This window comes from Parasteatoda tepidariorum, chromosome 6, assembly GCF_982258835.1.
Source record: "Parasteatoda tepidariorum strain Cologne lab strain chromosome 6, Ptep-v5.0, whole genome shotgun sequence".
Lineage (NCBI taxonomy): Eukaryota > Metazoa > Arthropoda > Arachnida > Araneae > Theridiidae > Parasteatoda > Parasteatoda tepidariorum.
Genome location: NC_141760.1, coordinates 55,936,824 through 55,955,456, shown reverse-complemented (window position 1 = coordinate 55,955,456; position 18,633 = coordinate 55,936,824). Strand labels below are relative to the sequence as shown.

The 18,633-nt window shown below is 30.9% G+C and overlaps 2 protein-coding genes across 5 annotated transcripts in view; both read right to left on the bottom strand.

Annotated features, from left to right (window-relative positions):
• Positions 1–6,927: 6,927 nt before the first annotated feature.
• On the bottom strand, positions 6,928–11,650 carry lobo (coiled-coil domain-containing protein lost boys). Its single transcript, XM_016069373.4, has one exon. The coding sequence runs from the start codon at positions 9,865–9,867 to the stop codon at positions 7,006–7,008; it is 2,862 nt and encodes a 953-aa protein (XP_015924859.3). The 5' UTR covers positions 9,868–11,650; the 3' UTR covers positions 6,928–7,005.
• A 5,602-nt stretch (positions 11,651–17,252) lies between these two features.
• LOC107452791 (serine/threonine-protein kinase mig-15) overlaps positions 17,253–18,633 on the bottom strand; it is a 100,229-nt gene continuing 98,848 nt past the window's right edge. For 3 of the 4 annotated variants that reach the window (XM_087165890.1, XM_087165892.1, XM_087165891.1), the window contains one exon: positions 17,876–18,034. In XM_087165890.1, coding sequence (XP_087022016.1) covers positions 17,951–18,034 — 84 coding nt within the window. In that variant the 3' untranslated portion in view covers positions 17,876–17,950. Of the gene's footprint in view, positions 18,035–18,633 lie in introns of all 4 variants that reach the window. The other variant, XM_087165889.1, reaches the window with a different exon arrangement.

Genomic DNA, 18,633 nt, shown 5'->3' with positions numbered 1-18,633 from the left:
CTCAGTAATTTAGATTACGCTTCTCCTGTAGTTTTATGCGAAAAGAAAGATGGTACAAAGCGTCTTTGAGTAGATAGAAAGTTAAGTTAAAAAAATTATTAAACATCGTTATCCTTTACCTGTGATAGATGACATTTTAAATCAATTACAAGGTGCTAAAATTCTGTGCACTACTGATGTGAAGCAGGGTTTCTTTCATCTTTCCGTTCATGAAGATAGTCAAAAATGTACTTCATTTGTCACAATATGAGTTCACTAAAATTCCTTTTGGCTTAGCCGAAAATCCAGCTGAATTTCGAAGATTTATTTCTCATATTTTTTGTGATTTAATTAATGAGAGTATTGTAGTAATTTACATGGATGATATCAACATTCCTGCAAAAGATGAAGAGAAAGGATTTCAACGCTTAGCTAGGGTTCTTGATACTGCTACAGGTTACGGACTAAAAATTAATTTTAAAGAACGTCAGTTTAAAAAACGCCAGTCAAATCATTTTAAAAAACCTGGAGTTACTTTTTAGGACATATAATAGGTAATGGAACTATTACCTCTTCCGCAGAAAAAACTGAAGAAGGGAAGAAATTTCCAAAACCCAAAAACAACTCTAAAGTTTTCTTGGGCTTGCTAGCTATTTCAGAAAATTTATCCGAAACTATGCTAACATTGCAAATCGACAAAGTGACTCATTACGGAGCACAAAAGAATTTAAATTTGAGGAAGAACAAAAACTAGCTTCTGATAAACTTAAAGAAATACTCATTAGTACTCCTTTGTTTATTTATGCAGGGTACTGAAACAGAATTGCGCACTGATGCTTCTAAATTTGGTTATGATGCAATTTGTTACAAGAAGATGATGATAGAAAACTCCATCCTGTGCATTACATGAATAGAAAAACAACAGTTCTGAAAGAAAAGTATTCGAGTTATGAACTAGAATTGTTAACCATTAAAAAAAATCGTATCTATTTTGTTAAGGAATAAATTTAAAATAGATAATGATTGTTCCGTTTTTTAAAAAACAATGGAAAAAAGGCAATAACTCCTGAAATTGCGTGATGGGTTATATATCTCGAAACATTTAATTACGAAATAATTCGTCGTTCTGCAATACAAATACATCAAGTTGATGCTTTAAGCCGTTTTCCCGTATCAAGAAAACTATCCCGAAATAACCCGTAAGATTATATCTGCACAGGCAAATGATGAATACATCAAAGTTGTCAAAGAATTGATTTATTATGGTAAAGCTAATGACTATTTTCTTAAAAATGATGTTCTTTTCAAAATTGTAAATGATTAAGGTTGGTTATTCTTAAGAGCATGAAGGTTGAAATGGTGAAAAATGCATATAATTTAGGAAATTTTGCTGTCAGTGAAACTGAAAATCTAATTAAAGAAAATTATTTTTTTCCTAATATCAAGAAGTGCGTCGAAGAAGTAATTAATTACTATGTAAAATGTATACTGGTTAATAGAAAAAGGGGGAAAGTTTTCTACACCCTATACCAAAAGAGGATGTATCCTTAAGCACATATCATGATGATTTTTGGCATCTTTTGCCATCAATAAATAAAAATTATGACCATATCCTTGCACTTATAGATGCATTTCCAAAATTTACCTGGTTGTTGCATCCAGTTAAAAGTACATCATCACGAGATGTTGTAGTAAAACTTGAACAACAAGAAACGATTTTTGGAAACCCAAATCGAATGATTACAGACAAAGGTACTACTTCTACTTCGAAACAATTTTAAGACTATTGTGACAGTGATCACATTAGTATCCCCACCCCGGTATACTATGGGGCAACGGTCCAGTTGCGAAAGTACACAGCACTATTATTCAAATCTTGTACAAACTCTCCTTAGATGATCCTACCAAGTAGTACAAATTTGTTCCAGCAGTGCAGCGTACCATTAATTCTGCAATTTCTCGAGGCACTCAAAGAGCACTGTTTGAACTGTTATTGAATATAGAATAAACAAGGTAAGTAAAAATAAGAGGTAATGAGAGGTAAGTAAAAATGAGAAAAGGGGATTAAAAATTGTGCAAATGTTGGTAGTACAGAACATAAAAATCCTCCATCGAAGACAAGGAGAACATCTAAGAAGAAGTTAAGAAGAACATTTTGAAGATACAAGAGGAAAATCGCAGATAATAGATTTAGTTGCAATCCAGAGAACTTAGTTTCGATCTGTTTTTAAATTAAGACCAAAGTTCCCCGGTCACTACCAAATAAAAAAAGTAAAGGTGAAAGACAGATATAATGTGCAAAACGTGGGGCGGCACGAGTTGAGTTAGTTATTGTCTTAATATATATATATATATATATATATATATATATATACACCATACCAATGTGGTTCTTTTTAAAGTATATTTTTTCTTAGTACAAGAATTATAAAAAGTTTAAAAGTATTAACCAAAGATTAAGCTTTCTTTCTAGTGGCGAGATGCATGAAGTTTTAAAGTAAGTAAACTTTTCATTATAAGTTTTAATTACAGTTATTATTCCTCCAAAAACATGTTTTCATTTTCTTACAGATTAAGAGTCTTTCAAAAATTTAAAAAATATTATATTAAAGCCTTCAACTATGTCGATTTTTCGTAACATAATTTGTTCACACAGAATGTTATTCCACCAGACTCCTTTGCTATCAGTATTTATCAGCATAAAAACTCTGAAAAATTTAGCTTGGCAGGTTCAAGCACTAGTCCGTCAGTTTAATTTCAGCATAATTAATAATGGTAAGATGGGAGGTCCACTTGACCTAAATAAAAAGTTGTATTTAAGTTGTATCATCAAAGAAACCACCGTGTGTTTTTAAACATTTAAACTAATTTAATAACTATTAACCATGCTGTTTTTAAAAAGTTATATATAATTATTTAACGTGCTAATGATTTCTGTTCATCAATACGTTATTGTATTCAAAATAAGAGCTTACATTATTGCAGTTATGGGGTTTCTTTTTAATAACTTGAGAAGAAAGGCATATGAATTAAGTTTCAAAATAATGGATTATTTAAGTATTCTAATAAGATAAAAATAAAAGTTGGAATTACACTGCTAAACAACAAAATGTAAGCACAAGCTATATGAGACCATCTGCTTAAAAAATTTTGAGTAAAAGTTCAGTTTTAAAAACAGTCAAATTTATTCGACAGAATTTTTCACAACTATACTTGTGATGTTAAATTTTTGAAAATGAAAAATCTACAATAATATTTAAATAGTGGATGAACTTGATAACTTGGTAACTTTTTATTTAAAAAAATCGTTCGAAAATTTCAATCAGATCGATTAGGAGAGACGTTCATAAAATGGAATTTTCTAATTTGCTTTGAATAGAATAAGCATTTCGGGCTACATCAATTTTCTTAAATGCACATTTTGCGACTCAAAATAAAAGTCAGCCAAAGAGATAGTTATGTATTCGAATGATTGAATTCTCTTGTTTATAAATAAACAACTTACTCCAATAAGTATATTAAAAAAATTTTCAATCTTCATAACAGTAAGGATTTGATGGAAATTCCATGCTCGAAAATAACATTAAATGAAAAGGAAATACAAGCTTTAATATATTGCTAGTACATAAACTAATAGAATAGTCGAAATATTTTTATTTTATGACCAACATTATTCCACCGGTTAACAGCCGAACAATTCTGAGTTTACTACTATTAATGATCAACTCTGTAGCCTTGACTTTTTAAATCCAACCCAGAAGACAAGAAAAATCTGAATCAAGTGTTGGGACAAACTAGCCTTCGTGAAGGACTTGTTGATGGAACTAACCCGCATCTGCTTTGCATGGAGAAGATAAACCACAAAACCTCCTACGGTTACCTCGACGGCAAGGGAATTATAATACATCATCCCTCTACCACTGAGGACACTTTACGTCAACACTGTCATCGATGCGAGCAGGGAGCAAGATTCGTATTAACAATCCACTACTGGGATTCGAACCTGCATAACCTCATTGGAAGGCTAATACTCTATCCCTTGAGTAACAGCGGCCCCTCATTGGAATATCGCTGAATTCTTAAAACTCTTCTTATTCTTCTGAATTCTTAAACATTTCATTAAATTAAATGCTATCATTAATGTATCGTGCTGGTTCAGGGGAAAGAGCGATATCCTTTCAGTGAGGTGAGCCGAGTTCGAATTCCAGCAGTGGCTGATACGAATTTCGCACCAGGCTCAAACTGACCTCAGTGCTGACGTAAACTATCATCTGTGGTAGACGAATGATGGATTAGAGTCCCCTTGCTGTCATGCTAACCGTGGGCGGTTTTGTGGTTTTCCTCTCCATGTAGCATAGATGAGGGTTAGTTTCATCAAAAAGACCTTCACGAAAGCACATTTCTCCCAATATTTGATGCAGAAGTTCCCTTGTTTTTTAGATTGGGTTCAAAATTTCAAGGCTACGGAGTTGAACATTGATAGTCGTGAACTTAAAATTGGGTCTGCTGCTCACCAACGGTTTTATATAAAAACAAAAAAATAATAATAATAAATGTAACAAAATTCATAAACAACGTCACCAGTACCTCGAAATACACTTGACGGAACCATGGTGGCTGAGGGGATAGAGCGCTCGTTTCCCAATGAAGTTAACCGGGTTCGAATCCCAGCGATGGCTGATTGATTCAGTTTCCACACCCGCCTCGCACCGATCACACTACTGACGTAAAATATTCCTAGTGATAGATGGATTATGGGTTAGAGTTCCCTTGCCGCCAGGTTAACCGTGGGCGTTCATGTAACGCGAATGCGGATTAGTTCCATCAAAAAGACCTCCAAGAAAGCAAATATTCGATCCAGAAGTTCCCTTGTCTTTTCGATTGGGTTCAAAATTACAAAACTACTGAGTAGAACATTGGTAGTCGTAAGCCCTAAAGTGGGTCGGCTGTTCAACGACGATAATAAAATAAAATACACTTGACGATAACTATATGTGCATAAAACTTTTAAAGTACTAACAGAAAACAATAAAGTTAACAGATCAGGACAGACAGAAAAGTTCTCTTTCTAATTCAATTATGAATGATCAAAAGGAAAAGTAATTCAGAATAATTTTCATTTGTGTCGGCTGCACTAACAACTTCCTCTGCATCGATAAGTTTTGTAATTTATCTCAAGAATAAACTAAAGGAAAGTTAAAATAACTATTAAGGCCTCCGATCGCTCAGCTAAATTAATTACTTTTGTCGTGTGAAGAATCTTTTGTAAATAATGCTATTTTCTTAATTTAATATAAGAGAAGTTCAGTGCACTTAAATGTAAGAATAATTACTTTCCTGAATAACAATCTAGCAAATATCTTCCATATTTTTTTTTTCAATGTAAAAAAAATTTTAATTTAAATAAACTAACATACTGCTATAGAGTTTCATTCAAGATTGTGTTTGTTAAATACGCTTTTACGCGAACTACTTATTTTCGAAACTGAGCCGAAAATAAATAAAACTTTCAACTGAATTTGACATTTTTAAACACTTGAATTTTTATTTTTTGCATTTTACTTTTTTCCTCCTTCAGGGATATTTTTTCAACTTCTGTATAATTTAAACATTTTAAGACTTATTTAATTGAAAGTATGAGACTTCAAATTAGAATCCAAAACTTTTAACAAAACTACAATTTAAGGGACAAGAAATAGTTAATTGGATTAAAAGGTACATTATTATTACGTAGCACTGTTAGAAATTTGTTGCGAGTTAAATCAAAATGTATCACCTTAGATCTGCAGTAATTTTACTAGGATACAAAGATGAACCATTATAACTTCTCAAACTGGATTGCACGATAAAGGAAACGAAGGAAATAAAAATATGACCACCGAAGCCGACGTCTTCAGGGGGTACCGGCCTCGGTAGCCATAAAAACAAAACCATTTCTAATTGAGGGAGAAGCAAATGCCTAAATAACCTCCCTCAGTACCCCGATGGTTTTGTATAGAAGTCGAGAAAAAAACATGAAATACAAATAACAAATTAAGAAAAGAAACTCAAACAAAATCATCAGAAAAATAAAAACGCACTTAGTCACAGGTCAAACATCGATTTCACAAGCAAGCTGAATGAAAAGAAAACAACGCCCTCTATTACAATGCGCAGATGGAGAATAAAATGAAAAAAGTCAAGAGAAAGAAATACGTAACAAATTAATAGAATTTATGGCTACCGAGGCCGGTAGAAGACGTCGGCTTCGGTGGTCATATTTTTATTTTTATTTCCTTCGTTTCCTTTATTGCTACTTTTTTCTGAAATTTCTGCTGCTTTTTAGCGCGTTTTTTTTCAAAGAAGTTTTATTTATTTAGAAATAAAAATATTTGTGTTTTCTTAGTATTGGATTGCACGATATGATAGTTCCTCTTGAACGGAAATACAGTTCAATTTGACACCTTATTAAAGTTGCAGTAAATTTGCCTGGTATTCCGCTTCAAAGGTCAGATATTATGGGTTCAACATAGAGTGAATTTTTTTGAAAGAAATCTGAAATTATAAACTATTTATACAAAAAAATAAAAAAAGAAAGGGGCCAATAAAACAAAATAAAAAAAAGTGCCAAAAAAATAAAAGAACAGTAAACTATAAAAGGTAACAGGGATATGATAATTCAACTTTACGGTTGGAAATATTTAAACGATGGTTGTTCCAACCATTTCCTTTAAATTTTTGTTTTAACCTTACTAGAGTGAGAAGTTGAATCAATGTTGCTTCTTAAACTTGATTATATGGTACTATGATGTAACTTTAACGGAAATGCAGTTCAATTTTGCTCCATATTAAAATGGCAGCAAATTTGCACGGTATTATTAGTTCAACTTTAAACATCTGAGAATATAATCTCAGAAGTCGTTTCGGAGCAAATTTCAAATTATAAACTACTTATAATGTTGTGACAAAAAAAAACTGAATGGCTTGGCAAACTTTATTTTTCGTAAACTCCTTACTTTTAATATCTTCACATCAATATAATTTCACCTAATCGCCAAACAAATCTCGAATTTCTATCTCTCTTTTAGCGAGAGGGATTTCCATGTCTTTCTCGAAAGACTCGAGTTCTTTCAAAAATACAGGCTCTTCTTTCAAAAGACTTACCAAATAGCAATAGAGTCTCGATTTGCTTATTTTTGATGTCTCATAACTGGGAGTTATCTCTCGAAATAAGTAATCTCGGAACTTAAATGCAGTACTTTTACACACAGGTTTTGTAAGCAACAATTTTCTACCGCCGCTCTTTCCTTCGGGATAATGAAAATCGATTCTGAAGCTGCAAATTTCAGGCAAATACCAAACTTCGTTAATGGAATGGTCATCAGGAACTGTAGGATCCAATGAAAAAGCTTTTTTAAAGCATACTATTCTTTTTTCCTTCTTAACTTTATCCGCCTCTTTGATCTGTTTTATACCGGTGTCATAAATTTGGAGACATTCCTTTTCTATAATTTCAGATTTGGCATGATTACCGAATTCATTCAAAGCATCCATTGGAAATTCAAACTCTTCAAGACATGTGAAGTTGCAACCGGGAAATTTTTCAGCTAGTCGAAAATTCTCTGCTAGTTTAACAGCGTGAGAAGGCATTTTATCCAAATTCTCATCTAATTTCTTTTTATAAACACGAATGGAAGGCTTGCCGTATTCAAGACGTTGCTGATATCGCATGTTCTTTCTACGTTTTCGTATAATTTTCCGTTTTGAGTCCAGAATGTTCTTTTCATGGCTGTCACTAAAATCTCGCATAAAAAGCAAATCAATGTTGGCTTCATTTGAAAATTTTTCCCATAATCTAAATAAGTATAATTTGTAATTTGTTTGTAGCTCCTCGTCTGATAAATCGTCGAAATTTATATCGTCAAAAACTTCTATGTCTTTACTACCCTTTTTCGATTTGACTTTTAATGTTCCTTCCTGTTGTACTTCTATTTCATCATCTTCAAGAGTGCTTTTGTGAGATGCATAATGTTTAATTTCTATATCATCAGAGCTATACGTGTCTTGTTCACTTGCATTATCTTCGAGTTCATTAGTGATGTCGTTCACCAAACTTATCTGATGCGTACGAAAATTGCTGTCATCATCAATATCTTCTTTCACAAAATCATCCGGAAAGTCTTTATTTATTTTATTTCTCGTGTTCTTTTCAAAAGATTCAGAGCTTTCCTTAAAATTTTTATCAACCACAATGGAAATATTTTCTCTTCCAATTTCCGTAACATTATCTTCTTCCCTTTCAGAATCAGAATCCGTTGAAACGTATCTTTCAGCGGGATCTATTATTTGCAGGAATGTTTGCATATCTAGTTCAGAAAATTCAATGTCCTCAAAAAGAATTTCAAAATTTTCGAACATTGATGGACCGATATGATATTTAACTTCAAAAGCTTCTTTTTCTTTGCCACTATCATCTAAAAGATCTTGTTTTCCAGCATTAAACATTTTCTTATCTTCAAGAACATTTTCATCGTCATAAACTATTTCTCTTAAATTCAAACGATCAATTCGATCGACAAAAATTTCTTTAACAAATTTATTATTCCATTCCTTAGAAAGCAAATTATCACTCCGCATGTTTGAATAAAATTTAATAGTTTGAATAAACTTGGGATTTTCTTTCAGACAGTATTCATGTTCTTTCATGGCGTCATCTCGGCCCTTAGAAAACATGTCTTTCGCTATCATAATATTGCAATCAATCAAACGATGCTGTAATTTGTCTTTCCTACCTTCAAAGAATAACAATATTTTTTCAGGTACTTTATAACTACTGTCTTTATAATAAGTAATTTTATGAACTTGACCATTTTTTATAGAATCACTATTATGTTTTATCGCCTCTGCCATGTTGTACCGAATTAACTTACCATCAGGGGAGAATCGGTTTTCGAACTCTTCTTGCGTTATTTCCATCTCACGTATCCACGTATCAGGCATACGAATTTGAGAACCATCTCTTTTGGATTTAATCTTGTAAGTCGGTAGAAATTGTTCCCATTCCATAATTTCAGTCAAGTCAAAGTTAATATCTTTGCAAGAACCCTTATATTCACCTCTATAGTACCAAAAGTTTTTATTGTTCCACAAGAATTCCACGCCTAAATAATTAGGTTCATCAATTAAAAAAGATTCACCACTTGATGCTTCAATAAAAATATTTTTATTTTCAGAACTTCGTAAAAGAACCCAAAAGTGAATAGCCTTTTCTGAAGTAGTTACATCAATTTTTTCTGGTATTATTTTCGTAGTTTCTTTCGTAACATCATAACTCCCTGCCATCCAGTATTTCTTAGCTGAATAGAAATCAAGGTCGTATTTTCCTGTCGGTTTAATGTCTTTATTTGCGTAAAGTTCCCTATAATGTTTAAATTTCTCCGATATATGATCCAGAGGATTTGACGTACTTTTCTGTAGCTTTTCAGTCACAACCTGGGTAGCGTATCCTTGAACCACGAAAGCATCATAGCTTGATGATAAAAGAAAAGAACATAAAAGCATACACATTTCTAAACTAGTACCTTCTCTTTTTTTCAAAATGGCGTCTAGGGAGAAAAGTTGATAAGGAATCTCTTGTGGAAATTTTGCGGGTTTGTATTCCACGTAATCAGCTAAAAATTGAGCGCTATTTTTCCACTCATTTAGTGAAATAGTCTTAGTAATCCTTGTTGGACAGAGTGTTGTACACGTAAGTTTCCTTATTTTGCATTCATTTTCAAAATATAACGGAGGTTCGGGTCTTGCCGGGTACAAAAAGCGAAACTGTCGAAGAAAATTATCAGCACGTTTCAAGACTTCGATTTCTCTTTCATTATTTTGCGTATAAGATGTTGGAAAACTTATTTCCATGATGTGTAATAGACAGAAAACTTGCGCTTAATAAGAAAGAAAAAAAGAAACAATATTTTATCGATAACGTTCATCAGAAATATCATGCCTATGCTGAGTTTCAAAATTTCATACTATATTTATGTATGGATGAAAGTGCCGCATCGTTTAACTTCTCCGAGTAGATTCAACCGCGGCACATATTATAAGCTCCTAGTATTTATGTACTTATCTCTATAGGCTACCTAGTAGACATCAGCGGATTTACTATTAGAAAATTCCTATTATACAAAAGTAATTTCCTAGCGTAATAGCCCCGTTATTGTTAAATCTCGAAATGGGCTATAGGTGGCGTAGAGCAGAACTCTCTACCCATGGCAACACAACATTTCGCATGCGTTCACCTGTAGAGTGTGGAGAGTCATCGAAGAAGGATGTACATTAGTTTCTATCTTGATTTTTAACTAGATTAAAATCTTTTAAGTTAGGAAACTATATAGAACTGAAAACTGCCATAAACATAGCTCTTAAAGAAAGCATCATGGAAATTTTAAAAAAATATTTTTAACAATTAAATACGAAAAATATTAAGAAAAGGAAAAATATCATAGCACATTCCTATACAACTGAAAAAAGGGAAGAATCGAAGGTATGGAACCGGTCTTCGAGCGTTGTGATCGCGAATAAAGGTCAGATTAAAACACAACATGCCTTTGTTCAGTTTTTTTGAAAAATGATTTAAACAAAATTCTAATTGTTTCTTAGGATCGTTATCATTGAAAAAAAGTACATCGCACAAACCTCAAATGTTGGAGGGTATGTAGAATGCTGTTCACAATACGCACAGGATTGGAAGATTTTAACCTTAAATAAACCTTTTGAAATTGTTACTACGTAAATAAACCTTTTGAAATTGTTACTACGTAAATAAACCTTTTGAAATTGTTACTAAAAAAATGGCGCAAGTTTGGCTTAAGTTACAATCAAAATCATGCGCAACGCCAATCCGAATACAGGAATAATACAGAATTTGAAACCTTAAGTCTTTATAATTTGAATAACTGTTATGTGGAGCCGCGATGGCTCAGTGGATAGAGCGTTCGCCTTCCAATGAGGCGAACCGGGTTCGAATCCCAGTCGATACGAATTCTGCATCCGGCTTGCACTGAACACAGTGCTGACGTGAAATATCCTCAGTGGTAGACGGATCATGGGTTAGAGTCCCCTTGCTATCCAGGTTAACCGTGGGAGGTTCTCGTGGTCTTCCTCTCCATGTAACGCAAATGCGGATTAGATCCATCTAAAAGTCCTCCACGAAGTCAAAATTTCTCCCAATACTCGATCCAGGAGTTCCCTTGTCTTGTGGATTGGGTTCAAAATTACAAGGCTACGGAGTTGAACATCAGTAGTTGTAAGTCCATAAAATTGGGTCGGCTGTCCAACAACGGTTATAAAATAAAATAACTGTTACGAATTGCGAGGTATTATCAATCTTCCAAATAAAAATGTTAAGAAAACTGAGATTTCTATGAACTTCAAATTTACTTTGGAGTTCAACTTATTCTAAAGATTAAATATTTTTTCGCACGAAGAATTTTTTAAATTTATTCCAAAACACTTATCATTAAAACCAATGATAAACTCCAAGCAGAATAGATTTAGTCAAAAATTCCAAGGGTTATCATGATTAGACTTTTGCAGCCGATTTAAAAATAAAAAAAGTAAATAGTGTAATTACCCGCATGGCACTAAAGTCAACCTTATGCGCTAGCGGACCACATCAATAAGTTCCAGAAATCCCACTGTATACACATTTGCTAGATGATACAGGTAAAGGGATTCCTTAGCCGGAGATAAAGTAGTTTTAATGTAGGTTGCTAAGTTTTGATAAGTTAAGACCTAATATTATTAAGTTGGTTAAATTTATTAAGTTAGAGTTTTTGATACGCTAGATTTAGTGAAAAATTGAAATATGATTACAATCCGTTCAATTTATTTTATACGTTTTTATTATAGTCTGGAACAAGTAAAATATTGATATAAACATTAACATAATAACAATATTAAAAAAAATTTACATTACAATAGGAATAAATGACACTTTGGCCATAATGTGATATTTGATGTTATTTTTCTTTTGGCTCAACTGATTAAATTCTACTGAACATTAATATAATGAGAAATATTCGTAGCTGCTCTTCTTAAGATAACTTCTAAAACTTGATTTTGCGTTTTATATTTTGGGTCTTAATAAAACACTAGACTAACTGTTCGATATTTATTAATTACTTGCTATCATCTGAAATAACTGACATTTTACAGCCTTAAAAAAAAAATTCCCTAAGCTTTGTTTTAAACTGTATGTGATAGAAATGCACAGAACACAAGTCTAATTGCGACAGTTGATACCTGATGAACCGATAATGCACTAATAAAGAAACTAATTACACTACACGAGTCTATTAATTTCAAAGTTGTGTTGATTTATCAATGGCATCTGCGAGTAAGGATACTAAAGAAATGCAACTACAATTTACCAATAATTAAATCTCTAAAACCCACAAAAATATGAAGTGATTGAAAATGTTTGAACCTGATTACGACCAGACTTGAAAAAATATGACTTTGGAATTCGCTAAATGTGAACATTTTGATTTCATTGACAATCTCTCCGGATATTATAGCAAAACAATTGTTTTATCAATGCTATGATTATAGCCTAAATTTCTTTAAACCCAACCATTAACGTAATTGATAAAGAAATAAAGTGTGTTACATCACATTCAGTAATTGTTTGTGATGGCAGTCACTGTTTAAAATAAATTACTATAAATTTTATCGAAATAAAGTTAGAATTGCTTCCCATTTGATTGCAAAAAAAGTGTGAAATTATGTAAATTCTAAAATAATGTTTCTTCAGAAAAGCACTTAATAAAATTTAAAATATGTTTTTTAAGTTATTTTGCTAACGAAAAGTTTCTTTTAAAATTTTAACTAATTCTTAATACACTGAGAAAAAAAATTTTAAGGATTATCTCGTCATTAATACACTGATATTAAAATTGAAAATGCTTTAAAAAATTAAGAAAGTAACTATTAAAAAACTCTAAACTAAACTCAGCGGCGCCACAGCCCATAGAGGGCCAAGGCCTACTGTGCCCATCTCAGTTTTCTTGACCTTTGGGCTCTGGGGTGCAGGTTAGGTGGTTAGCCGAACGCAAAACCCCCAGTGTTTAGTTCCCAAGCATGCTTGGTACTCATTTATCGACCCACTGAAGGGATGAAAGGCTGAGTCAACCTTGCCCGTCCCGAGGGTCGAACCAGGGACCTGTGGTACGACAGCGCGAATCGCTACTGCTCAGCCACCGGGCGTCAACTATTAAAAGCTTTCATTGATAATACAAATAAATTTACCGAATTATTGATGTAATGTGACTCTCCCACACATAAGATTAAAGACCTCTAGTTCACAGATCATACAAAATTTGAACCCTAAATTTAACATATTTGTCAGACATGACTTTCCTATACTTTTAATATTCAATAAAAACAGCCTGAAAATGCAACTATAATTTGTAAAAATAAGAAAACAATTAATAATACAAATACATTTAACTCAGTGGCGCGACAGCCCATTAAGAGGGCCAAGGCAGACTGTGCCCATCTCAGTTTTCTTGACCTTGGGCTCTGGGGTGCGGGAGCATATGTTCCGGTCAGGTGGTCAGCCGAACGCGGAACCCCCAGTGTTAGTTCCCAAGCATGCTTGGTACTCATTTTATCGACCCACTGAAGGGATGAAAGGCTGAGTCGGCCTTGCCCGGCCCAAGGATCGAACCAAGGACCTGTGGCACGACAGCGCGAAGCGCTACCGCTCAGCCACCGGGCGTCACAAATACATTTACCGAATTATTAATATTATATGGCCCTCCCACGCGTAAGATTACTAGTTCATAGACCGTACAAAATTTGAGCCCCAACAGTAACATTTATCACGCATCTTCCTTATACTTGGATAAAAGCGCAGTGAAAATGGAACTATTACATGTTTGAATAATAACAAAGAAACAAAAAACAAATCAAAATTGACAATTTATTCATCACATATCCTGGTCTAGCAACACTTTACAAAATTTCAATTTGTACGCCCACCAGGTAGTATATAAAACCATATTTTACATCGCCTTCCATATTAATCAGCAAAAGAACTTCAATATTAAAAACAACAGCCTATGCAGTAAAAGGTTTTCTTTGCTAAAACAAAAATCATAACTTAAAATACGCAACAAATGACAAAACAATCACTAAAACAAAACATATATATTTATATATATATAATATTTCAATGGAAGCTTAGTCTTATTAGATTTATTTCTGTCCACTATATACAATATGCCACAGTTATATCACTCTAGATAAATCAGTTCTGATAACTTTAATCAGAATGATTTTAAATTTAAAAAATAAAGCTAATTTACAATGCACACATTTAGCACATGAAAGAAAAGAAAAAACTGTTAATGATGTTACAGTAACTAGGTATACACATATTATAAAAATAAAATAGATTTGATAATAACAAACACAAGCCAAAGCCAATAAGCATAGCCATATTTCATTTTATAACTTCAGATAATTTTTTCTTCGGAACAACTTTCTCGCAAAGTAATTGAGAGATATTTTACTTATGCACTCGAATTAAGATGAACAAATTTCAGACATTTGTACTTTTATATACCTGCCAAATTGCTGGAGAAACCAAAAAAGGAAACTTTTGAATCAAAATTGTTTATTACTATTTATACTTTTAAGCAGATAAATTCCAAAAAAGCAAATAAAATAATTTTAAAAGCACTGGCATTTTTCTTATTATACTACATAAATATTGATTCTCTATGTTTTCCCCAAGTACTTTTAAAATTTATTATTTCTGACATTTCAAGAATGGTGAATGAATAGCGAATATTCAGTTGATCAACATCTCCAACTGTATGAGGAATAGAATCATAATTATTTAATCAAAAACAAAAAATGATATATGATATTAATTCTTATTGTGTCCTATGTCTAAATTTTTAAAAACATTTTTTATAATTATATATTTTATAACTTTGTATTAATTTGATTTATACATTGATATAATTATAAATTGAAAATTTTTTACATCAATCTGAATTTTTTTAAACAAAGCTACTAGTCTGAAAATTTGAAACATTTTTCAACTATGTACGTAAATTCACAAAAAGATGCTTAGATGTTTACATGAAAAATTCATAAAATAAAAAGCGTAAAAGACTTTTAAAAAGAATTTAATTTTAATATTTCTACAAAATGGCAGGTATGTTTGATTATATATATATATATATATATATATATATATATATATATATATATATATATATATATATATATATATATATATATATATATATATATATATATATATATTACAGGGTGTATAACTTCTATGGGAGGAAGGGCACATCATAAGGCTTAAGAATTGCATTGAAACCCATGAAAGGAAATATATGTGAATAAGGAACACTCGCCTATTATATACTGTTTCTATGCGTCTTTGAACATGTACTTTTATTTATTCTAAATTATCATAATTTTATTTTTTCTAATAATGGATAATAATTGTAACAAATGCCATTCAAATTGGTTCAGTATCAGATTTTCAATCTTAAAGATTTGGTGACTAATTCATCAAGTTTGCAAAATTTTTTAAATTTAAAATATAAAACTGAACAAATTTAAATACCATTTTTAACAATAAATATTTAAGGACATAAAATTAAGATAAAATAAGAGTATCTGTTCACAAGCAAATGTAGAAACAGTTTATAGAGAAATGTCCCTAGCGACATAGAATGGCATTTTCATTTATGGATTCCTATGATGCAAACGACCTCCTCCAGAATTTTGTCATTGTGATAGTGATATACCCTGTGTGTGTATATGCATGTATATAATATATATGTAATAAGTGCCTTAATGAATTCTTCCACAAATGCAATTTCTTATAAAAGTTTTTATACCTAAAACGTCTCTTAAAATGTTAGAATGGAAGATGCTACGTTTTCTAGAGTCACTTTTTGTTTTCTTTTTAAAAAAGAAGTGCATAGTTATGATAACTACAACTCAGTATTTATTTTAAATTATTTGCATAGATATATTTATATATTTATTTATATATGTACATATAATATGTACAAATTTATCAACACTCTTAAATTTTTATTTAACCATATCTGATACAATTAGCAGTCACACAAGGATTAGTTTTTTTTAAAAAAAATCAGGTTAAGGAATCAAATACGCTAGAAATATATTTGCTTTTTAATTTCTATTACCATAAATGATAGTACATTAAAAGCTTTTCATTACACTACCATATCACAAAATATAAACGGTATAAATTTTATACTGTAAACATTTCAGCATTCTAATTAAGTATTACAATGAAAAACATTAATCATAACAAGTTTTAATGAATTATATTCGAAGTGACAAATATTTCCAAGTCTGCAAAAATAGTCTAGATTACAAGAAATGAACTGTATACATGGACAAATTATCAGTCATTAAAACAATAACAAATTATGCAAAATAAATTCTTAAATAGATGTATTAAAATAATTAATAAACATACAAATAGCAGCAATTTCACAAATATATAGTTATTTTTATTAAGTAATAAGATTAACTTTGAAAACATCAAGTAATATTGAAGGAAAGAATTGGAAACAATACTTTGATTAAAATGTGATAAAATAACTAGTATTATAAAAATTAATTGAAATACAGATTTAAAGATCATTACCAAAATTTTAATTTATAAATTATGTGGATAAATAATTGCTTATTTCATTAAGTATTTATTAAAACAATTACTACTTAAAGCAGTTCATAACTAATTAAAAATGTTTTGGATATTTTATAATTTTAAATATATCTATATTATATATTGCATAAAGGAACAATTTTAGGCCTAATTAACAATCAAAACTAATGATGGCCAATTTAAAAAAGAAAAAGAAAATTTAAATATTGCAATAAAATGAGATGAGCTATATACAATGTATTTGAAATGCTAATAATGAAATATAATTCTTCAGTTCCAGTTGTTTAACCAAGAGCAATTCAAATTATTCCTCTCAATAAAGCTGTTTTGCTTAAAAAGTACAATTACGATAAAAGTAAAGAAACATTTCTATTGTAGTGAAATTTATAAATGCTATTTACTCTCTCGTAAAATCACACTATTTCTTTGGATAAATATTGAAACGACTAAATATCTGTATTATCACTGAGTTCTTGTAAATGTATAGCAAATATGAAAGTTTTACGTTATCTTTTAAAAATTAATTAAAACCATATTTTCATTTTCATGTTAGATTTTATGGCCACATGGTAAATAAATTAATACATCAAGAAAACTTGATGCAAAAAAAAAACTTTAAGGCATGCTTTACTCCCATCAATTAAAATTTGTGAACTGTTCACAATTTACTAGGGAATTAAGATCTCAATAAACACAACATGTAAAAGTTTCAGAAATGAAATGTCATTATATTGCTTGAAATTTATAAATTAAAATATGTTTTAAATAAAAAATAGCAAAATAATTTTTAAAAAAAATTGAAAGCAAAAGCCAAAAAGGTTAGTGTTTGAATTAAGAATAGTTCACACAAGGGTTGTAGAAATTTTTTCCCAAAAAGAAATATTTTCTCTTTTACTAAAAGGAAACAAAATTACCTATGAAACTCTTATAGTTAATAATTTTAATAACTTTTTTACCATCTATAAATAAGTTAATTTGAAAGTCATATATATATATATATATCAAAACCTCTATTTAACAACTGGGACTAAAGAATATCTAACATTTGAATATTATTGAGCAATAAAATAAAATTTGAGAGTAAGAAAATAAAATAAAAAAAACCCAAAAGCACATATTATGAGGAAATTCTCTTTTAGAAAACTAAACAAATAATGTTATGACTGACTGCAAGGCAAAATAGGGAATCATTTTCCCCATAATGTATAAGAGCACCCTTTCTGTGAATGGCAGGAGCACTTTCAATTATTAGTCCACTGGCTACCAATTGGCCATTCCAGGTTTATTAAGAGTCATAAAGTAGATCTGGCACGAAGAACCTCCCTTGGCTGAGGAAAAGAATACCTGCAAAGAAATTTGAGATTATCACATTTGAAGAGTTGAAAAGCATCAAGGCTATTTTATTCATTCATGACATGCAAAAAGTATCTATGCATGCTTATTTCAAAAAATATTTCATAACACTAAAGATGAAATGTGACTATATTCAACATTGAAACCAATGCTTTCTTTACTCGACAAAAATGCAATGCACCCAAAAACACCTACAAAAAATAAATAAATAAACCTACCACAATATAAAAAGAACATCACTCTATTCACTGTGCCAAACAAATAAACGTACTACCAGTATTATGGCAATTGCTACAGTTTTAATAAGAATTCTACAAAGGATTTTCTGTATTTTCCAAAAATATTTTTTCTAATGGTAGCAAAAAAAGTATTTATATTTTAATGAATTTGAATTAAAAGAACTTTTTTCCACCACTGGTCATAATTTAAAATCCTTATTAATGTCTTATCCAAAATCTATTTGTTTTTAAAATTTTGGCTTCAATTTACTACCACTGATAGTAGTATTATATTGATATATTTGGTAATTATTGCATGAATATTGAGCATAGTAAGGATTTTGTGGAAATAAGTGTCGTACGACCCCTCGA